General features: G+C 37.6%; 1 protein-coding gene across 1 annotated transcript in view; it reads left to right on the top strand.

Moving 5' to 3' along the window:
* CD226 (CD226 molecule) overlaps window positions 1-23,725 on the top strand; it is a 38,440-nt gene extending 14,715 nt beyond the window's left edge. Inside the window, exons 3-6 of the mRNA XM_075142170.1 lie at window positions 3,023-3,355; window positions 10,004-10,115; window positions 10,969-11,029; window positions 12,243-23,725. Of these exons, the coding sequence (XP_074998271.1) occupies window positions 3,023-3,355; window positions 10,004-10,115; window positions 10,969-11,029; window positions 12,243-12,407 (671 nt within the window). The 3' untranslated portion in view covers window positions 12,408-23,725. The remainder of the gene's footprint in view (window positions 1-3,022; window positions 3,356-10,003; window positions 10,116-10,968; window positions 11,030-12,242) is intronic.
* The last annotated feature ends 948 nt before the right edge of the window (window positions 23,726-24,673 follow it).

Below are 24,673 nucleotides of genomic sequence, written 5' to 3'. Positions count from 1 at the left end.
CGGAATGAGCAGCGGGCAGAAGTCCATTTTTATCAGATGCAATGATACATTTTTTTAGTATTTCTGAAATGTTCACACATGGTGTGCCACCTTGGGTTGTGCGTGTGCGGGGGTGAAGGCATGTGGGTATGCCTTTTTCCCTGTAGAAGTGTTTCTCAGAATGGGAGGTTCTCATCCCACGCGTACGGGCTGAAAGCAAAGAAACTGTGTTCAGAAAGGTGCTAAATAAAGAAAGTGGTTGAGCAGAGGAGAGGGAGGATGAAAGAACTATGCTGATGCTGGTGTCAAAATAAAATGGGACAATTGCTTAAAACAAAAGCCTGGAACACTTTAGTGTACTTGGAAGATTTAATTAGAACTACGTAGGCCTGATTCTTCACTGCTCGTGCCTTACATAATCTTCTAAGTTGTGCAAGGTATTGTATGGTAAGCAGGGGAGCGATTTACATTTTTCATCAAGAGTGAAAATGCCTGAATGTTGCTTCATGCTGTCAAGTAAAATACACATGCAATGCAAAAAAATAGAATGTGTCATGATGTCTGTGTTTGAAAATGGTTATGATAGAACGTACAGCATCTGAGAATCTCAAAACTGTTTCTATTTTAATGTGGCTGTTTGTACATAGTTCTCACTATCCTCTGGAAGGTGGGAGGTATCATCATCATCATCCCCATAATTTCCCTAATAAGCATGTTGAGATAGGAGAAACACTTGGAGTTCAGGGTAACATTGGCATGAAATGAATAGGACAGCAATGATGGACCCAAGAGCAGATGGGGACACTTCAAGGCTCCTAAGGAGAACATGGGTAGCAGTAGGGCTTGCTCATAGCAAAAGAAGACAGCAAAGACTGCACAGTGAAGAAGACAACACTTCTGAGGGAAGAATGTGTAGTTTATTGTAAAGCAGGCAGTTGATGGAAGTTAGTGGTCTGGAAAGTGGGACAGGAGGAAAGGATCTGACCTGTAAGAATATGATGGGAGAGAGAATTGGTTTCAATTATCGTTTCATTTATCCCTCTTCCCTAGCAGGTATGAATCTGGATCTGCAGACCTAAATCTGCTAGATGTAAAAAAGATTACCTTTTCTAGTGTAGTGACTTTTAAGGGACTGCACTACAAGGAACATCCTTTGCAAGTGTAGGGTCTGATCATAGTAGTCTGATTTAAATAATACTTAGACTTCCATGTGTAAATTCTTGCCGGAACTAGCATGATATCTTAAATAATTACCCAGCCTTGGCAGTCGTCTTCAGCAATAGAAAATTAGCTGTCTTTGGCAAGCTGTCCAAGGAGTCAATTAGCTTCACTGTGTTGTACCTTCTGTTTAGTTTAGAGAATTTCTCTCTCTTCTGTCCTTGTCTATCATTAACTTTCTGTCTCCTTGATTGCAGCCTACATGGATCTTCAAGTTCTTCATATTAATTCTTTTTAGATAAACTCATTAGACACAGTTAATTTTGTCTTTCAGCATTTCAAAGTGTTAATCATACTTCTGGTCTCCAAAGGCAGAGGGAATGTAATTTTTCTGTGCTGTGTTCCATTGATAAAGAATTGCGGGCTAGACTTTTTCATTCACTGTTTCATAGAGACTGCACAAGTCTCAGAAGTCACAGACTTCCACAATGAAGTTTCCATCATGTCAACATGAATGGAATCACTTATTCCTAGGTTTAGGGTAGTATACTTGCCCCCATGAGATCCTATTATTCTTGCACCTCGCTTAGAAGGTAGACCACCCTGTGTTGATGATTTCTCTAGTACCTATAATTTTGATAACCCTGCCACTACCAGCATCCAAAGTAATACAGTTTACCAACATTTTTCCCTCTAGATTTTTGATAAAAATTTTATATCCAGGAGGATATAAATCTAGCTCAGTCCTATAGTGTATTCTGTTCCACTTCGACTGCGACTGCAACCATCCCATCTCATAAATCTGGCTACTTCATTTTAAAACTCTTTTTTTATAAAACAGATTTTAATGCATTTAATGACTGTCATTTTTTCCTATACAATTTTAATTTTCTGTCTTTGCTTCCAGTTGTTAAAATACATAGAGGTAAATGCATTAAAAATATACACTAGTGACATTTTTTGACATAAAGACATATAATAAAGAAAGAAACTCATTGAACAGCTTGAAAGATCAGTCCTTTTACAGTGTAGGAAAAACAGTTTAGTCATTAATCTTTTTCAACACTAAAGTCTTCAAAAAGATGACAATGTCAGTCCTAACTTATGAATATATGCATTACAAAGCCGACTTTAGAAACCAAATGGCTATTGAATGCTCTCAATATCAGAAACATTGACAATCTTTCTATTGAAGACTTAAAAAAAAAATTCTTGATTTGTAAACAATGAATTCTATTACTAAAAACATTAACTCAGAGCAGGGGAATTTCAGTCAAAATTATTCAAGGTATAATATATCTACGGTTTATATGTGGTGGAAGGCTTGAATTTGTCTGGAAGTCTCCTTTCATACCACAGCCTGATTATCACACAAGTTTTTCCCAAGTAGCATATACGAATGGTTAAGAAATTTTTTATTTAAGTGGTGAGGTTTGGGAATGGGACAATTGTAATTCATAGGCTGGAATGTCTGGTAACACAATTTACTAATGCATGTCCTGAGGGTCACATCAAACCATTTTCATTTCATAATTAGTGTGAAAGCAGAACAAGACTATCACAAATTTAATTAGACTGGCCCCATAATTTATGCTGTTGAATATTTGCTGAAACAGTTAATAAAACATTCATGTACTCAAAATGTACAGAAGTAGCCTTGTGGACATGTCATTGCAGCCTCACAGTTCCATAAAGATTTTTTTGTCTAAATGTGCACAAAAATATAGTCATAGATAGGTATAAATGATATTTTTCAATATTTCATGAATATCTTTCTGCAGGAAGTCAATTTCATTAATATTTGCCATACAGGACTTTTTGATACTAAACTTCCACTGAATGAAATATAAGCAGTTTTTTGTTGTTTTTTTGTGTTTTTCAACAGATGCTTTCGAAGTATCTGAGAAACAAAATAATCCTGTGTTTACCAAGCCAGGAGGAAATGTCGCTTTTACTTGCCCTTATAAAATTGGAGATTCAGTGCAAGAAGTAATGTGGGAAAGGATTAAAGCAGATCAGATAGATACCATTGTTCTGTGCAGCTCGTCAGGAAAGCAAAGCTTTGGTTCAGATTTCAAAGAGCGTACGCTGGTGGATTGCTCTGATCAAGCAAACTCCATGATCATCATTCAAAACGTTACTGTCTCTGGCTTCGCAACATACCGCTGCGTAGCTACTGGAAGAAACAAAACCTATGTGATGAGTTTTACTGTGGCTGGTAAGTAAAGGAGGAAGCGGTAAATGTTTTTTACAATAGGGTCTTCTGAGGTATTAACACTTTTACCCATATAAAATAACTCTTCAATAACAAGTGAGAATTTATTTAAATACCACATTCCAATTAGCAGCATGTAAAAGATAGCAAAGTTAACAATTAATCTTGTTTCCCCAGAAACAAACTGGTTTTAAGCTTGTCTGATCTCATCATAGGACTTTAGACCTGTTTGTGAGAAACTGGTTTGATGTTAGGACGAAGATGCTCTGGAAGAGGAGAGACTGTCTGAGTTTGGAGGGAGAGGTGGGCATTCTCCCAAAGAAGCCACAAGAGGAATTCCCCATTAGCACAGTGCACCGCAGGGTTCTGGGGGAGACACCTATCCTCCAATGAAGGCAAAGAGCGCACTCTCATTTGAAAATGTAAAAATTTGTAAAATGACCTCTACCTTATTCATGTAAGGAGTTTCTTCAGGGGGAGTTGAGACGCTCTCTAGGTTTTGCTGTGATTGTTGTCACAGTTTGATTATAATGGGAGCTTAGGTCTCCATATGTAGACACTTAAAAAAAGATTTCTCAAACTGTGAGCTGAATCTCCCCTTTATTTCTATTTTCTATTATGACTGAAAAAAACTCAGTTTTGGTTCTTCTCTAGGGCACGCATTTTGAAGATGCAGTGCTTGTACCACACCAGTTCTCCTGTTGCAGCATTCAGTCCAGCTTTCTGATATCTTTTGAGGGTACTGCTTTTGTTGCTGGTAATAAATGTTAGTAGACCCCTCTCTGGCAGTACTAAGAGCTGTGGCATGGGGTGTGAAACTTCAGAATATGCTTGACCTGTGATATTGTTATTGAGAAGTGGAGAATGTGCTAGGGAAAAAAATGCTGACCTGCTTTACTCTGAATACTTGACCATAAAAATCCATGAAACTGAGCAGAATGTGATGAAAAGAAAAGGCCTATCAAGAGAAAAATTCCTCTCCTGACAATTTTAAACATTTAAATTTCAAAATGTTGACTATATTCATATAATCAAGCATATCCAAATTGTATAGCAATAGAAATATTTTCTGTTTACTCCAAGTGCAATGCCTCTTATACCAAAATGAAAGCACGAGTTGCAAAAACATACAATGAGTTTAAGAATTGTCAGTCCTCCCTACACAACCTATTTCTTCTCCAAAAAAAGAGTTTAGTTTCCATGCTTTTTTTTCTCTTGAAACAAATCCTACTTAACATTTTTAGTTTTAACAATGCCAGCATAGCTATGCCTGTTTATTGGAGAAAAAAAGGTCTGAAACCCTGAAGAAGCTGAAGTACAGTATCATTCAGAAAACACCCCATTGTCTTCCTTTTAAGCCCTCACTCCATATTATGAAACACATTTTGTTGAATTTTCATTAATTCCAAAGGAATTGAACTGTCAAGGATTTCCAATTATTTCTCTTTAACCTTTGGAACTGTTTCATAACATGTAATTAATATTTCCAGTGAGATATGGAGAAACACTAAAGGGAAAGGAGCAACAGGCCAGACGTCAGCTCCTACCACACCCTGTGGTAGAACCAGTGAAATCTCTCACAAACTCGTGAGTGACTTACTCTGCTTGATGCAACAGTTGTGGCTTGAATAAACCAAGTGGTGACAGAAACTTGCTATGCTATTTTTTGTGTATGTTCTATCAGTTCAGTCAATTCATTTCTTTGGCTTTACATTACAGCTAAGCCACACTCTAGCTTGGATTTTCTACCAAACTCTTCTAATGTTTTCAGTCTGTTGGTGTGATTCTGCATGGTTACTGCAAATCTTCTCCCCTTGCCCAGTTCCAGAGATGTTTTGAAATACTGAGTCTAGGAGCTGGGAGGGCAGCTGCACTGTAAACAGTAATAGGGAAAACTCTGTTTATGTTAAGAGAGAGTAAGAGGAAAGATAAGAAACTTTTTTTTTCTTTTTTTTTTTTTGAGAAGCTGTTGTCAAGAAGACACCAAGAATTTTTAAGGAGGAGGAATCCTGGGTGAAAGGAGGTAGAAATAAGATCACAGGATTATTTGCAGAACTGATAATAGTTCCAAAACCACTAATTCAAAGAGGTGGTACAGTAGAAAGAAGCAGATTTCTTCTTTTCTAAAGGTGAATGTATTTTTGCAAGAAGAAACAGCATGGAATTCCTATGAAGAAAAAAGGGAGAGAGGGGGGGAATAGGTATTCAAGTGTTGGGAAAGTCTGTAATATTCTTGCAGTTGTATCAGTAGAAGTTGGCATGCTGCATTTAACGTTTTTCAAACATCAGTGAAAATAAAACCATGAGATCCATTCAATATCATTGTCTATTCTATCCCACTAAATATTGTGATTGTTGTTTTTCGGTAACAGGATTTTCCAGCTGAAATGGGTCTTCTGCAAATCTTTTTTGACCTCAAAACCTGGAACACATAAAGCAATATGTGTATGTAAATTAGTGTAGCTTTTGTTGGACAACACTTACAGAAACAGGAGGCTGAATATTACATAATTATATAATGTGTTCAAGAGACTTTGGATTAATTTCTGATGTGTTCTTCACCATATTTCTCCTTCTAAAAATTCTATTAATATGGAGATTGGTTATGTCACCAGATTCCACATCTGAATCCATTTCTGTTTTTTACTTACCATGCTTTTTCCTTTGATTAGATTTTAATTTTTCAGCATGTTTTTGAAGTAAGGAAACAGACTTAAAATCCCTGCATTATTTTGGTAGATGATTGGGAAAGAAGGGGAAATGTCATATGAAAGAACAGAAAAAGCAGAAGGGTTGAAAAGAAATGCTTATTCCATCTTGAAGACCTAGCCATTTTTAGAAAGATTTAATAAGGGTTTTTTTCTTGCTTTAGCAGAAAGTGGGATAGCAAGCTCTCTTAGACAAAAAAAAAAAAAACAAAACATTTTGTGTTGCACTCTGTTTTTACTAGATCTGAAAAACTGATTAGTAGTTGTATTTAAATGTATGTTTAGGGGTCAGAATTGCATTATGGTTTGTACTAGCCCTTTCACCAACTTTGTGGCCCTCCTCTGGATACATTCAAGGACCTTCACACCCTTCTTAAATCGTGGGGCCCAGAACTGCACACAGTAGTCAAGGTGAGGCCGCATCAACGCTGAATACAGAGGGATAATCACCTCTTCTGACCGGCTGGTTATGCCATGTTTGATGCACCCCAGGATGCGGTTCGCCCTCTTGGCTGCCAGGGCACACTGCTGGCCCATACTGAGCCCACTGCCGACCAGCACCCCCAGATCCCTTTCTGCAGGACTGTTCTCCAGCCACTCCTCTCCCAATTTATACTTGTGCCCAGCGTTACTCCGTTCTAGGTGCAGAATCTGGCATTTGTTCCTTTCATCCACTAGGCTGGTGACCTTATCATAGAAGGGTAGACAGGGCTTTCCCTTTGTGAATCCATGTTGACTGTGCCTTTAAATTGCCCTTTAAATGTCCTTCAATAGTACCCAGTATGATCTTCATAGCACCTAGACGAAAAGCAGGAGACTACTTGTCCAGTCATTGAGGGTTATCATGCAGTCCTTCTGAGCTGGGAGGAGACAGCAGTACTTCTGTGCCATAGAAAACAGACAGAAGGTAACGCTGCAGTTGGGGATGAAGGGAATCAGAGTAGGAGTGAAATTAGCTTCCCTTCTTCCTTCATGAATTCATCCAGCATGAACACAAAATATCAATCCATGTCTGTGGGTCTCTACTCAACAAACCACCTTTCTCTGGTCATGAATGCATTTGTATGGATTTCTGCCTTTCAGCTGTGGGCAAAACTATTTCAGTGATGTCTAGTTAGCATACCACATATGCCAGTCCAGCAAGGCATGTGACAAGCTACATGAAGATCTTTACAGTGTAGTTCAAACCTCTTGTTAGAACAAATAACTGTCTGGCCCATCAGTGCTTCCTCCTCAAAACCAAAGTCAGTGCACTGAAGGTCGAAAGCCTTCACACAAAAAAATTTCAGAGTCTTGCAGAGAAAATGCCAAAGCTACGAAGATGGGTGAGAGAGGGACACGTTGTCTAATACTTAACAGAAATTGTACCGATGCTGAGAATACATTTAATAACCTCCCGTCAGCATAACCCTTTTGATGAGAACACAAGAACTAAAGAGACACATGACAAGCCTCTGACATGTTTCTGCAAAATCTTGAATGTTATGTTAAAGTCAGTAATTATAAAGGTTTTTGTATAGTTAAAGAAAACAAATGCCTCAGGAAGGCTTTGCTCACTTCAAATGAGAAAAGGCAAAAGGGCTTTGAGTTTTTTCTTCTAAAAAAAAGATCTAATGATTTTTCTCATCCAAATCTAACTGACAGCTGATAATCTCAGCTCTCAAAGTCATTAACTCAGAGATTATTATCTTGGCCAGATAAAACTGAAGGTGAAACTTCAGGAAAAGAAAAATGAAGTCTGGAGTGCTTAGACTGCAGGATGGGGATGCTGCTGAAATCTGGAACTCTATCCAGATTCAGCCATGATTGATGATAATTAAACACATGATTTTTAACAGAGTAGCTAAAATCTTAAAATTTCTTTGTTGCTTACAGGATGTTTTCTCCCTATTTCTGTAAGCACTTATTGTCACAGATAATGATTTTCTGTGGTGGGTAGCTAAACACTTGGAAAAAAAGACATTATAATTTTTCCTGAAGTTGGACATAGCTGTATGCACTAACTTGTTATTTTAAGTACACAGCAGTTGAAAACATGCTGGAAGCAGAGTGATTTCATATGTGATTATAATACAAAAGCCATCAATTTTTGTTATCAGGCAGCCTTCTCTATTATGTCACATACTTCAGCAGCACAAACTTCTGAGAGGTTTTTCTTTCTTTTTTCTTTCCAGTAAAATAACATTGGAATTCAAGGATAAGACTCTTCTGTGATCAGTATTTTTTTTTTATCCTTTCCAATGAGCATATTAATACTAAAGAGTATTAATACCTGAATAAGTAATACCTGAGTAAGTCTCAACTGGTATTCAGGATACCCAGATAAGAAGCTGTGAACTTTTTTGATCCAGGAGAGAAAAGCCATCTTGCGATGGCTCAGTATTGTTAGTGGTACTGATAGTTTTCCTTTGTCTATGAACTGAGCATGTAACTTTCTTGTCTACCCAGAATCAAAGCTCTTTGGGCAGCTGTGGTTTCATCTTCGGATATTATCTTTCTCTGTACAGTGAGCAGAACATTAAAGAGGGACTAACCTAAAGACAGTTTTTAGTCCCTGTTCACCAATGAATTGCTAGTCTGTATCTGAAACACAAGAAACAAGTTTGTGGCCAAGAAGTTGGTAAGATCATCTGGCTAAGATGTGTCCTGATAGCTGATACTGTGTCCTGGTAGCTGATGCTGCTAGCCACAAATACGCTATGTACAGAAGTGTTCATTACATATTATTCGTGTTTGCTTGCTTTTTGTGCTATTAGTCTCAAGTCTGAGGAGTGCTAGTGCAGAGATGCAACAGAAAAGCAGGAAGCAGGGCACTGTGATGGGCTGCAAAAAGTTGACTTGAAGTTCTGTGGTTTAACACACCTTTTTTTTTTTTAATGCTACCACTAACCAAATTCAGAATTGTGACAAGAGAAAAATTCACAAGTGTTTTAAATGCATGATAACTGTACTGAGGATTTGTGTTGTGGACTTCCTGTGTGACTTTATCACTACTTTTTTCTCCATCTTTTTTTACCTAAAAAATGAGAATAAGATTACATTACTTCTCCACAAGCTTGAGCACCACAAGAATATATTGACCCATACCTTGAGGCCATCTTCTTGCTTGTCTCTACCTTTTAGTTATTATATGTTGCTCCTTAGCTTCATTTGAAGATGTGACTCCATAGTGAAGAAGTCTACGCACTTAAACTGTGCAGTAGTTTAAGCAAAACTACTATAAATGTTACTTTTCCTGCCTTGGTTGTAATTCTATAATTTTTGTTTAGGCTAGAACAGATAGGGTAGGTTTCCTGATATCCATCATCAAAGCATGTACAGTACTGGGTTATAAAAAAAAAAAGGCGATCATAATGGGAGAAATTTATGTGGAAATATATTTGTTAAAAAGTGAACAGATTTCCTTTTGAATTAGAGCAGAAAATAACTGATACAACTATGCAGTACTGAATAGAAAACCTCTTGGACACTGGGATGATCTTCCTGGTACTCTGAAAAATGTCTTGTTGCCCATGGAAGTACTGCATGATTGTTAGGTATCTCTTATGGGACAAGCTTTACAATGCCAAGAACATTCACTTAAGTAGTCTGGGTGCTTTTATTATCCATATATTGAGTCACTTATGTATGCTGTTGAACTGTTTTCTTACCAGGGGAGGGAAGGAGATAGGAAAGGATTATACAAGGCGTCACTGTTTTTTTCATACCACTGTGCTGTGTTCACTCACCCTTGGTCATCCCAGTCACAACTTTTGTAAGAGCTAGTTCAGCATAACAAAGGCATTTTAGAAATGAGGAAATGGTCATGAGGTCTGAATACTGAGCATGAGCTGTCATGGAATACTGTCTCTACATAATTGTTGATTTTCAACTTAGTTTGTCATAAAAAGTTCATGCTGGTTTATACAAAATACTTATCATATTTATTACAATTGTATTTTAGCAACTTGGGATCCCAAATGGTTTATTATCTACATAGCTGGAGGAATTTCTGCTGCCATCTTACTGTTAGTTTTCCTACTGATCTTCTGCATCACCACTGCTTGTCGTAAAAAGTGAGTAACAAACCAATTTGTTTGATATACTGAGGCAGGTAAGTATGAAGGTGTTAACAGTTCAACTTATTATCTCCTTCAGAATCAACTAGAAAAAAGATAGAGGTGAAATTTTAATTTTCTTGACAAAATTTTAAACTGAAAAAAACTAATCAGTTGTACAGCCGATGGTGAAAAAAGTGACATTTTCCATTTTTTTTCCCCTTTTTTCACATTAAAAAAACAAATGGCTTACTCAAGTTCCTTGGCCAGCTACATGCTTACAGTGGTATTAGCTGAAACTTCATGTCAAGGGTGACTTGTCAGGAATAACATAAGCCTAGGCATAGGGTGTTCTTATCTTGCGCATACAGGATAGGTGACATCTTGAGGTTTTCCAAATCTTCTAGCATTTTTTGTCTTTTAATTCTGTGTTCCAAATTTGCTCACAGCTGGATCCAGATTAATAGTTTAAACCATTATCTAAGTTTGCTGTATTCCTTGCCAAATATACGCTAGTGGCCTGATCCAGAATCTCTGCTTCCAATGAAAAGAAATAGTGAGTAGAAAAAATATTTCTTCCCCTACCACAATATATGAAGCTGCTGGAACTTGCTGGCAACATATTACTGTATTTGCCCCTGAATCAGAAGGTCTTTTTATCTCTGTCTGGGCCTTTATGAAACACTACCAATCTCATGCATGTTGCAGTTTGCAAGTCAGAGGAGGACTACTTGGATTTTTATTGGTTTCAGTGGGAAAATAAGCAATACCAGCATTATCTCTTGTATGCTGGAATTAGATATTTTGGACTATACTATGATGCAGGGTGCAGTTCCCTCCGTTGTTTTTCTGACTGAATGTGTGTCATCAGAAAGAAGAGGAAGAGGATCACAGAGGCCTTATCAAAAGCTTTGTATTCTACTCAGACCCGGGTAAGATCAGCTGGAGTTTACTAGTATTTCGTATTGCATATTTCTTAACATCTTTCTCTTCTGTATCTGATCTTTATACTCCTTGAATCTTATAGTCTAATCTTAAACTATGATTATCGTTATTCATCTTTTTTGATTAATATTCTTTAATATTTTACAGCTACATTTAGAGACCCAACTGTGTTACATATTATTAACAAATTAGCTCTTTTTGTTTGCTAGCTTTTAGATTATTTGTGTATTGTTAATACCTTTTTTCCTCAACTCACTACTTGTAAAACCGAGGCAAAAAATTGTAACCTGTGATACCCTTTGTCTTTATGTATTTCTTCTAGTTCAGCTTCACTATAATTAGTTGGGACAGCTGTTTCAGCGCTTCTCCTTTCTTTTTGTGTTGTAACAATCAATGTTTTGGAGCTCTGAGTCTTCCCCTCCTATAATCCTATTCAAGGCCTGAAGTTTAGAAGTGGAAAGATAGGAGGCAACTTCACTGCTTCTGCCTTGCCTCTTCATACTGTAAGCTGGGGTATGAAGTGACGTGGTGCTTAAGGAAATGACCCCATTCTCACAGTTATGTGAGACTCTAGCTTTCCACCTATCTCCTCTCAAATGGCACTTTTGTATGATCCAGCAGTGAGCTCCACTGTAGATGTGTCCTTATAAAGCCCTTTGATGTCCTGTCGTTTCCATTTCTCTCATTCTGACACTCGGGTCACTGTTTGTACCAGAATGAAGCTCTTCCGAGGGTGATCATAGGCTAGGAACTAGCCATTTGCTTCAGAAACGATCTTTCCTCCCAGGCCAGACCAAGGCACCATCACATTAAGTTGTTTTAATGACATGACTAATTCTTAGTGTGGTTAATACCATTAGAGTAATTAATGTTTTAAGATTGACGTAGAAGACTACTTATGTACCTGAAGTGTGCATTGAGGGGAAGGGGGCATTCCACTGGTGCTTTACCAGGCACCTTATATGGGACATCTGGGAAACATATTCAAAATGCAAATTCTTTTTTCATATGACTTGAACCTGAAATGTATTCGTAGAAAGCGAGAAGACAAAAAATATTTTGACTGATGGTGACTATTTCCCAATAATAAATCAGCATATGAGGAAAATTTGCCATTTTTCTCCTTTTATCAAAATTGGAGCTGTTTTGAGAAAAGTCCTTCAACAACAACATTTTTTTTTTTTTTTAACGTTGTTCTAGTGTGCTAACAGTTATGGAAGATCCAATTTTCATGGCACATGGAACACAGAAAGAAGAGGAGAAGAATCAGCACTCAGGCAAAAAGAGGAGATTTACATCAACTGCAAAAATGTCTCACACAAACCTAAGAAAAGACCATTAGATTCCTTCTTAAGAATGAAGTAACCAAAGCACAGGTCTTATATTTGCAGCTTAGACTTTATTTTCTTTGTGCCGGCAAAACGTGGAAGGACAAACTGGCTGTGCTGAGCACTGCCTGGGCTGCTTTGGCTGGACAGCCAGCCTGGGCCAGGTTACACCAGGTGTGTCTGTGTTGTGTTGTAGCCTGCAACATTAATGTATCCTTTGATTTATATGTAGAATTAAAGATTATTTGTACTGCTGAATTTAAACATTTTTACCCCGTAGGTGTACTCTTAAGTAAGAATTTTAGAACAGCTCTGATATGCAGAATGGAGTTGCATACCTTTACATAAAGTTAATTTGGTCTGAGAAATCTATGTGTCTGAGAAGCCTGTGTGACAGTGTGAGAAAGAAAATGTGCTTGATGTTGTCTACATCCATGATTTTTTGCATCTCAGACTAGAGCTCTGTAGAACAATAAATATCCATGATTTTCCACACAGGAGGTATTATTTTGCTGCTGGGCAAACAATACTATTCAGCTGACAAAAGCAAATATATAAGGGATCCTTGAACATAGATTTAAAAGTATGAACAGAAGCTTGCTATCTGACAGCTGTATGTTTTTACAGGCTTCTTGCCACTCACCACAATGATTTCAGTGCTTTCTATTTGGGGATGGAACAGAAGTGTAGCCCTGCTCTATTCCCTCTCTCCTTCCATCCCACCGGTCCCCCCATGCCCAGGAGAAAACAAAACATGAAGACTCAGTCACTGTCAGGTTATATTTAATAATAATTTATTATAAGGTTTAGTTGCACAAAAAATAAATGAGAACATGGAAGATACATGAATAAATGATGCAAAGCAGAAAAAAGCGTGATTGAGAACATTTACAAAAAAATACACATACATATGTAGTTGTATGTGTGCATATGTATATATTTTGCTGAAATCTACAGAAGAAACCACACAGAAATTGAACAAACAGACAAAAAAATCTTTAAACAAACAGAACTAGAAGGCAGACCTGAGAATTAGGATCTACACATCTTTTGGTCTTTTACAAATCTGCTGTATTACTGAGGATGAAATCCCAGTAGATGAAGGTGTTACCATGACGGTTGATAATCATATATGTCTGCATACTACAAACTCTGTGCCTAGCCCACCTATGCTTGATTTCCCTTTTCTCTTGAAGCACTAGTAAAAGTGTTGCTGAATATGTTGGGTTATTTTTTTGAAATGGTTTGGGGGGAGGCATCATGAGTCTGCCTACAGATCAGTTACTGGTTCCACTTGGCTGGCTAGAAAGGAGCATCAACAGCCTGACAGTGAAAAGCACATTTTGCGTAGCCTTCTCCAATGGAAAGCTTTCTTCACGTGCACAGGAAAATAGGAGTCTAGGTTCTTCTGAGAATAATGTGGACACAAGGCTTCTCTGGACTATTTGAGCAATAATAGTGTCATGTGGTTATCCTACACTTCAGCTAAAAATCTAAAAACCTAAACCAAACTGTCCTTCAACCTAGTACTGAAGACTTAAATTGTTTACAATGTCATATACCATTAGAAAACATCTCATTTTGGTTTTGTGTAATCCTGAACAAGGACACATACACATTGCAAGGGATATGTTTTTTTTTTCACTTACTGAAAGTTTTCAGATATATAAATGCTTGCATGTGAAGTTGATGAGGATACACAGACCTGTACTATCAATAAGTTGGTTTATTTCCTGAGTTATCAAATTTTATAGCAGATAATTCTAAATTGTGCACAGCATTACAAATAAAACCCTGTAGCATTGGATCGTTTATTTGATGATCCCATTTTTATTAAAATGCCAAAATGATAATGTAATGAACTTGGTTACACTGAAGTTCTCAGTTGGAACCCTGATACAGAAATATCCATAAGCTGAGAAGTTGGTATTGTTTCACTGCTTGTAGAGACAGTCAAAATACATCCCTACTTTACTGAGGGTAAAAAAGGGGGAGAGGTTGAGGTTAAGTACCTGGAATATCAGATTGTTTTGATTATTTCTGGTAATGACCTTATTTCTTGCCTCCCTTGGTACTTTTAGCTTGTCTTTTCAAAATAATTGCTTATTTTTGAGATTTGAGGAAGAAAAAAAAAAATCTGTAGTGCACACCTTTGCAGGTATTTCATCTGTTTTAATTCAAATTCCATAGACACATTACTTCTACCAGGATAGTCCACAGGGAAAATCACATCACACATAGCATAATAAGAACAATATATTATTTTTTTCAAAAAACAAACCCAAAACAACAGATTCATTTGTGTACCATGGTAATATCAGTGAACAGCAGCTGAACATGAGACTGATATAAATGAAAACCGAAAAGAAAACAACCCAAAACTTATCAATATTCTCATTGGCTTAAAAACTAGTAAGCTACACACGAGAGAAACTTCCAAAAGTGTAATTTGAAATGTGATATTAAATATTTCATGAGTTGATGGCAGGATGGGACCCAGCAAGAGCCTGTTTGCTGTGATAGAGTTTGGATTATGTAAATAAGCTTTCCAGTCTAAAATAGTATAAACTATTGTTTATTGCTGTTTATTTTCAATATTGTCCATAGATTTGCCTTTTTCTTTTGGAAACTTTTAGTTCCTTTTGAGTGAACTTCATCAACTGTAATTTGGAAATTTTGTGTTGAACAATTACTGTGTTATTTCATGCTGTACCGCTTGCCCAAATAGGAGCAAAAAAAAATAAGAAACATGACACAACTATGGATAGCAACCAGCTCAGCACACTATCTAAACTGTAAGATAATTCTGTCTTTTTTTGTTGTTTTAAGGCCTTAGAAACTTTGCTGAAAGGAAATAAACATAATAAAGCACGTTTGCATTAAAAAACACAAAGTCTTAAATCACTACCTTCTGTGTAACTGGAAAATGAATCTATGAGATTTTAAGAAAAGTGAAAACAGATTTCTTTTCCATAATAATAAAATTCGTCTTTTATGATGGGTGAAAAGATAGATGTTTAAATTCCATGTTCAAAGGAAAATTCCATGCTTAATAGTACTACTAAGTCTTTAAAGGGTATAGACTCAGCTCTCTTTCAAAAAAGAAATCAGAGAAAAAAATATTTGTAATTAGTCTTTGCTGTGACTTCTGAATGTAGGAGAGGTAGTCACCAGAGTTTGGATCAACAGGGCAAATACTGAACTCACAGTCTATGAAAGAAGGTGAAAGTTAGAACAGTAACCTACATTATCTCCTGTTACTTTCTTTATTCATCTCAGATATGTTCCTTTACCTCAAAGAGCTTCTCTGACTCTATAATATATCCATGATACTGCTCATTCTGCTCTCCCTGGCTGTGCATCTTGAGGTAAAACAATGTTTCTGTGAGGAAACAGCCTGCTTTAAGGGCTGGACTCACTAAGGAACACAAGAAGCTGGACTCCTCCAAACCCCCATGTTAGACAGGGTAGTCCAGCACTTAAGCCTCTTTCTGACCTCCACCTACCCTAAATTCCCAGGAACTTTTCCTGTTAGGCACCTAAATTTTTTCAAGAACACTCAGAAATAGCTTGTTCTAGCTGTGCTGAGCAACTTAACCACCTACCTCTTATGAAGGTCTTATCCCGGAACTAGGGGACAGGAGGAGAGGACCAAGGCAACAAAGCAGGCAGAATAGTTAAAGTATAGGTGCTACCAGCATTTGTTAATTTGGTGACAGACGGATGCTAGCTTACTCCTGAGATATCCAAATAAGAAACCTTACTTCAGAAAAAGAAAAGATTTCAGAGCATTGATCTCACTATCAGATTCATTTCTAGGTTGTTTCTTTTTTTTTTGGAGGGGTGGTGGTGATTTTTGTGTAACCATAAATACATCTGGGAACCAGGGCTCTGATTTTTTTATAATCTATTTTTAAATCATATCTGCATCATGCTCCTCTAAACCTTCTATATTATTGAGCTATGCAAAAGCTCAAATCAATGGTATTTATTTACAGTAGCTGAAACTCTGCCTCAGTGAGTATTCCCCAGTGCAAGTGAAAGAAGACTTATTTCCTTTAAAGCCTAGATGCTCAATAGGAGTTAATCCCCTAAACAGCTTTGTAAGTCTGACACTAAGGGCTAGTTCCAAAAACAGCCCTGTCTGTCTACAAGATAGGTGCTAAAATGCTCTTTTAGACTGTGGACCCCAGGAGCAGAAATTGTATGTCAAGTTCTCAGACTGTATTATTTAAGGTGTAAGTAATGCAACTGAAAAGACATTTCCAATACCCACACGTTCCTGGGGAACTGTTTTGGGCTAGAGCACAAGGCATTCCATTGCCATTCCTCGCTGGGATGTGGTGTCAGGATATGTGTGGGCTCAGGGTGGCCACTGTCCCTTTGACATCCAGTGCAAAGGATTCCACCCTGAGGCTAGAGACCCACAGTGGTCTTCAAAACACTAAGCTAGACTAGACTTTTCACTGTCACATGAAATGCTGGATGTTTCTGCTACCACAATCAGTTCATCCAGCATCTTACCTGCCAAATCAGCCAGAAAATGGAAGACCCTGGCCCAGGTCTCCCCCAGCATGCATCAGATGTGCATCTCCTCTCCCCTGCCCTTTCCATTCTTCCCCCTGAAGCTGGGCTCCTGTACAGAAACGACTTATGTTTTAAGGATTAAGGAGAGCCTGCAGGGCTCAGTAGGGCACTCCTCCAGCGAGAGTGTCCTTGTTTCTGCTTTTACGCATAACTCTTTTTTTTAGTTCTTTTCTAAGAGTAAAACGCATTAAGAGCGATGAGAAGAGCCTGAGCATCTGGATAACCATGGGACAAACACGTGATGAGTTTGCCAACAGTTTCTTTAAAATAAGAGACCCTTGGGATCATTGAGATAGTCTCACCTGTGGGAGCTCAGAGACTACTGGAGCAGGCTGCCACCATGCCACGGGACTGGGCCACTGCTCTGACTAGTTTCTTGAGCCTGGTTAGGCTAGATTTATAAAGCTGTAGATTTACCTTACTATTTGTCTTATGGTCTTGCAGTTATATATCCCTACATATAACTTAGGACATAATGTTCAAGCTAGAAAAATCAAAGGAAATACACAAAGTTATCTAAGGCAAGTTTCAAAAGAATAATATGTTTATTCCTTCCACACTATCCACATTGCTAACTGGTGTAATTATATAAAATAACTAATATGAATTACTAGCAGTGGCTGACATATTTCTTCTAGCTTTATGCTTACTTAAAAAGAAAATTTTGTAGTTTTAGAAAAAAAAGTGTCTCAGTGATTCTAAAGGATATTTAACACCTTTCTTAAAAGTTTATTTAATTAGATTGTTACACTAAATAATTCATTTGTAGTATTAACCAGTAAGTTTTATAACATGATTTAAGTGATCAATAGCTTATCATACTAAGGTATAGTCAAAAAAATACACAGTAGCTTTCCTTTTTTTCTTTTTTTTCAATACCTTTCTCCATTTGTGTTGATGTCTATATGTGTATTTGAAGACAGAAATGTATGTTAGGAATATTTGTATGTATTAAAATTACTCTCTGTTAATACAGTTTTTTCCTCTGAAATGAAAGTGTCTGAAGCAGACATTTATTATTTTCTTTTAAATTTCCATAATTTGCCCAACAACGGTAGTATGGGACAAACTTTCCACTAGAACTCTGTCAGATCATTCTGTAATTAGAAGCATAAAGGCTGAGCACATATGTATGTATTTTTATGCATCATAAATGCAGATGTTGCTTTTATTACCCAGAATTTGATCAGCTCTGAAATATTCTAAATCATATTTTTAGCAATATCTGGCTGCAGTAAGTTCCCCAAAGTCGTGTGATAACAATTGTGATGCATTGTGCAAAATATTATTTTTTAAGCATCTATATTGCATAATGCATGTTAGCTGAACTGGTACGTGGTTCTTCCAGCCAGATTAGGGAAAATGAGCCCAGCACTCCTGAGTCCATTGTTATAGAGCAACTTAGAGCTGTGGGTTGGATTAAACACAAAATATTGTTCCCAGTTCCTGATAAAGTCAGAAGTTGAATGCTCCAGGAAACTGTTTTTGCACTCAACATAACACATTGTTATGTGCTTAAATGTCTGCTAAATTCTCCTAATCTTTTTTGAATTTTTGTTGATTTCTTACTCTATTTTTCATTTCCTTTTTATTAGGTTTCAAAAACATCTCTGCCTTTCTATAATGATGTTTTTCAAAGAAGGAAAAAGAAATAAAAGGTGAGCATATGCCATACTTCCGTAGGAAGTCACAATACTTTTTTTCTGCATTGTCTGTTTTTCCTTGCAACCATCTTAAATCAGTACGACTTGCAAAAAGCAGTTCTGGAAAATAAGTATCTCCTGTCACAGCCTGTCATTTACAGAAATTCAGGAAATGCAACAGTTAACATCAAAAAGGATTGCTTATTTTACATCATTTATTCTGTTTTATCTATAGGAGCAGTGATGAGAATAAATGTTTAAGTGAAACCTTTATTTTTGTTACTGTTACGGAATTGCCAAGACAGCTGATTAATTCTGTACTATTTTCTATGCCCATTGCAGTCTTGCAATCATACAATTTAAAAAAAAGATTGAAAACAACGTGTAGCCTATATTAAAAATGAGGGTTAACTTCATTCATGTCAAATATTGTTACAGGAAAAAATTTACTGTAAAATGTATCCATTCACTTGCCAATCCCAGGATTGTAAGGAAACATGGTAAATCTATTTAACTTCACAAAGATTTCTGTATTGAAGGAAAAAAAAAACAATGAAACCCATTCTTTGAGACTTTCAGTATGAGATTTAAAAAGATTAACTCCTTCGTGTTAGAGAGCATATTATATTCTGATCTTGCATTTAGTTAAAAAGAAAATCTTTTCTCCATTACAACTTGCAATATTCATAACAATATTGACATTTTAAAATGCTTTAATTATAATTAATCATACTTAAACCTCAGTTACTTTCGTATCTGTTTTAATCATATCCATAAAAATCTGTCAAGCTGTATATGTATGCAAAGATGCGAAAAACATCTTTGCAAAGTGAAACTTCCATTTTCTTCAATAGAACCAGCTCACCTATAGATTCTAATATTGAGGTTTCTAAGCATAATGCCATTTAAATAATTGCTGAATACACAGCACCTTCATCTATCACCTTTTACTGTCTTGTAAGGGCCTGGACAGAGAGACAAACTTCTTGTTACAACAGGTTAGTCAATATTCTTTGACATTGCTTTCATTCCAGTATGTCTGTACGTGTTTCCAATATAACACACCTTTTTATCTAAAATCAAGTGAAGAGCATTTATTTATATCATGAACAAACACAGCACCCTTTATGGAGTGCAAGACTTTGTATCTGCAGAATTAATATATCCAACCTTATACCCTTTGATTTTAAAGTTATGCCACTACAATGGTGTTGCACAGTCATTATCTTCTACTTACAAAACATAGGTAGGCACCCCAACCAGTTGTCTGTGGTGAAAAATATAAGATTCTAATATATACAGGTTGTGTAAGAAGTTGGTTTGGAAAGAGTCACAAGTATTTAGATGACGTGTGGAAAAATGAAACTTTCAGTGCTGTTGGATCTGTTCTTGTAATCAAACAGCAGCTTTTCACACTTTCTGCACAGTCCACTCTATTCTGTATGTGGATAAAAGCCACATTTATTCCCTTGCAGCAGGTATAAAAAGGAGCTAAAATACACTGATATTAAACACTAAAAAAGAGATTAATTGAAACACCTTCCTTTTTCCTTTTTAGGAAGAAACAGTTGTAAATAATGCTGTATTTCATGCTAAAAAGCACAGCCACTAATATTCAAGATACTTATATTTTCTCATGGAATACCACCCTGCAGTTTCTAGGTTACCAGCTGAAAACTAGTAAATGTGGCTGGTGAGGTAAGTCTGAGTAGAGGTTTATATGCCACAGGCTGATGGTCTTTGTCAGTTCCTAGAGGTCAAATATCTCAAAAATCACTACTCCTCATAGTATTGCCTATTAGACTGGAGAACTGAACAATCATGAAGTTCATTCCTTTTCTGGTAAGTGCAATACAGAGATCTGATTAATGCTCTCTTTTTCTCTTCGCCATGAACAAGTAAGGATCTTCACAGACTACCTGCACTTAGCAACCCCTGAATAAATGGGTGCCTGAAGGCTGTATGTTGTACTTAAATTATTGCTGTAGAGAGCACTTTAAAAGACTTTTGACCTCAGATATTTAATTTCAACCCCTCCTCCAGCAAAGTCTTATTAGCTTAGAACAAGACTTGATTAGAAACGTGTTTGCTGCTTCTCAACAGGATTTCTATTCACATGTTGTGAAATGAAGTATTTTCCCAAAATGTCACGGCAGACTTTTGTCAAAACAAGAGAGAGCTGCTATTGTTGCTGTCTAACAAATTTCTTTGGTTTGTCAATACATTTCCAAGTTTTACTTGCTTGCTTTAGGGGAAAAAAAACAAAATTGACAAAAAAACCCCAAGAACAGAATTTTGCATGGACCGATACATGTGAGGCTCTGAGGAATCAGAGCCTACCACAGAAGGCAAAGCCTAAACATTTACTCAGTAAGACAGCAAACTCCATGTTACAACATATTCTTTCTTTTTGCTTTACATAGACAGGCAAAATTGTTTCAAAAGAGTACACTCACAGATGTTTTAAACTACCAGTAATAAGATGTAGCTGTTTAAGAAATGGGGCTGCTCAAATACCTTAGCACCATTTGATGATTTATTACCAGTCTCCTTCAATTTCTCCTTTTCTGCACCAAGTGACTACAAAATCAAAAGTACCAGCATGCATCGATCTATAATATTCACAGTTAACATATATTAGTAACTATATTTAATAATGATGTGTGTTATTTGTTCATAGGGATGAATATATTGTTATCAAGGGTCATTTTTTAAAAATTTAAGTCATGGTTACAGTTACATATTCATAACACATCCTCAGAATCAAAATGAAAGCGATAGCCTTATATTATTTCTTTTATTTTATAATGTACTAATGCTAAGTTCCATTTGTACCAGTTGCACCTGGTTGCCACTGAAGACATTTTCTTGCCCTCCGTTTCTTCACAGCTCACTAGCTGAAAACGGAGAGCTCCTCTTGGGTCAGGAGTAGACGTGTTGTCTGTGTGCCTTGCACATGAAAAAAGCCGAGACTTGAACAGGGACCCATGGGGTACCATGGGCCTATTTGAAGGCCCTTGTAGTCTCTAGGCAGGCAGCTCTACCACGTGTGCCAAAAGAGAGTTTTCCTTCTGGCGGAAGCACTAGGAGCTGTACAAAGTAGTCTCAGTGGGGAATCACTTAGATTATTGACAGGCATATGCCAGGAATTAAAGCAATTCTGCGAAACAGAATTTTCTGGCAAACTGTTGGCGCAGCGCCGGCCTGGTTCTCATGGAGCTTTTCTGAGGAACATTTCTGGAAGCTATGTGAATACACAGATGTTACAGTGATATCATCTGCTGTTCTGGAGTGGCACTAATGGCAACATCCACTGGCTGCTGAATACCTTTGTGCTTCAGGTGCCCAGTTTTCTTAGATTGTGTTACAGTACACTGTGAAGTTGCATCCTTATTTTCAACTTCCAGTGTGGCTGTGTTTACTCTCTACAAGAAATATGTTCCCAATAGGTCAGGTTTGGTTTTTGTTGGGTGCATTCTCCAGCTTTGTCCTGGAGTTCAGTTTTCTGCCTATTGCTACAAGATGGGACTTCACAGATGTTTATAAATGTATAAGTTGAGAGGATAGTTGCATTATGTAATGAGAGCAAAATATTTAGTAAAACTCCTATACGTGGCCAATCCCCCCTCCTCGCCCCGCCCTTTTTTGAGTTTTGTTTGGAAATAGCATCTACATTTTCATTAACTAGACAATATTCATGCACTGTATAGGAAGACCAAACCATCTGTGACAGACAGCAACTGTTCCCCAGGAAATGGAAAGAGCACACTATATACATCTTATGCTTTTTATCTAAACATAGCTAAAGCACTAGCTTTAGGGTTTAGATAGGTTCTATAAGTATACGGGCACTGGAACTATAAAGCAGTTCTGATACTGTCCTGTTTTGACTTTTCCCCACTTTTGGACTACGTAGAATATGTAAGTATTAAATGACTAGTATTCAAGTCACAGAGGGAGATAGTTACGTGGACGCAGCATAGAAATCTGCAGAACGTATTGGAAACTAAATGTAAGGAATTTTAAAGAAAATATATAATTTTAGGGCAAGTGAAAGAATTGCGTTGCATAGCAATAAAAGTAACTGGCCAGTTCCTCAAAAGGCAAAGCTTCATTGAATAATGGAATTACACCAGCAGAGTATCTATTCTTTTGTATCACATTTTGCATGCAACATTTGCAAACTGGAAATTTTCCCAAAGCAAAATGTCAACCAAATTTTTTTCTTAAATGAAAGTGTGAATGAAGCTTCCTTGATGGGTACTGCTCAGAGAGCACCATAGGTACAGCTCCCTGACAGCGTGGGAGAGCAGTGTTTCATTTTAGCTCATCAAAATACTCTCTGTAGGGAGCTGTTCTATTCCTGAGTATGGCAGCACTGTGAGAAGGAAAAGAGGTAGTGAATGAGACAGGGAAAAAGAGGAAAAATAAATAAAGCTGGTTATGGTAGGGTAGAAGTGTTTCATTCAAGCAGATCACAAAGCTTTTTTATTCAGCAGCTGTTCACTGAGGTGTAGAAAGCTGTAAGTCTGCAAGGTCTCTTAGCCTGGAAAATGGTTGGAGAAAAGCTGGACATACTGTATCAGTAAATGTTTAGTCAAAAGCAGAAGTTTCTTCCATACTTTTTAATACATATATATATATGTGCATATATAAAATGACCCAACAGCACTTTTTCAGTTAAATTATGGTACATAAAACTGATTGTTTCACTGGAAAAAAGTCTATGTGTCTCCTCCTTGATATGCTTCCTCAGCCTGTCCTGAGAAACAACTAACGAGACAAATCCCTCTGGTAATCATGGCAATCGTTTCACACTGGGAACAGAGCACAAGGCTGCTCAGATCATAGCAAGAGGGCAGATTTTTCTCCCCACAATTTCAAACATTTTAGGGCATCGTGAGAAGTACTGAAATATTCGATACTACTTACAAAAATCTAAATGTTCAGGATAGACAAAACTTTTCCCCACCTACAGGTATGCCTTCCAACTTATTCCCTCATTACTGATTACAAAGACACCTACTACAATTCATTTTTTAAAGATGTCTTCCAAAGACAGAAAATTTCCATTGAGATGTACTCATCCTCCTTTTCAAAGTAAACCGATGCTTGACACATGATCATACAAGATACAATGTGCATCGGAAACAGAAATCTGAGAAGGAAACGGAGAAAATCAAAGTAAGGCTGACCAGAAAGACAAGACCAGAGCTCTGCTCTACCATATCTGGCCCAGCCGTGGCACAGACAGTCACCAGCAGGGGATGCAGCCCACTTTTATTTGTCTGAAGAACAGTTTTCCTGCTTTTTAAAGTTAGGCTTGCAGGCAAGGTTACCTAAATAATTTGCAAATAAGAAGACTTCACAGCAGTTCTGAGGGCGAGACTGTGGTGCTGGTATGGATGTTCACAGCTCTCAGGAATGTCGTGAGAATTATGCGCCTGTTAGTAAGGGATGAATTTGTGCCCTGGCAATTTAAGATTAGAGCCATACCAAGCAATAACCTTACCTTAACGCATTGAACTCTATTCCCAACAAACCGTATTAGCTTGCTACTCCGGTATCTGTTGGCATCTGGCTCAAAAAACACCTGACCACCCTGTAGGGTAATGAGCGAACTTGCTTGGATCTGAAGGTGACCCCTGCAGTGCTGACGCTGCGTCTTGAATCGGCGACGTTTCAGTGACTCCAGTGGGAATCAGTGGGCTGTGGCAAGGACCTAAAAACATTATGGCTGAAGATGGGCCAGCCTGCTGCTGGAGGCGGGTAGGAAGGCCCCGATGTTGAATGTGCCATCGCGATGGAGCCCCAGAACGGGCCTTCTCCGGTCATGCTGAAACCTTCACACCAACACAGTTTCGTTTGTTTCCACCACATTCTCACAACACGAACGCATCCCCCTCCCCCCGCCCTCCGTCCTGAACGTATTGACAAAAGGAACAGCAAAATAAATAAATAAAGACTTAGCCTCTGCTTCGGGGAAGCCGCCTCTCCAGGTTTCCGCCGTGGCGGTGACCCGGCTGGAGCTCGTAGGCATCAGTTTTCACGGCAAATGGTGGGTGCAGAGGGG

The sequence above is a fragment of the Calonectris borealis genome, chromosome 2, assembly GCF_964195595.1.
Source record: "Calonectris borealis chromosome 2, bCalBor7.hap1.2, whole genome shotgun sequence".
Classification (NCBI taxonomy): domain Eukaryota; kingdom Metazoa; phylum Chordata; class Aves; order Procellariiformes; family Procellariidae; genus Calonectris; species Calonectris borealis.
This window is presented reverse-complemented; position numbering and strand designations above follow the sequence as displayed.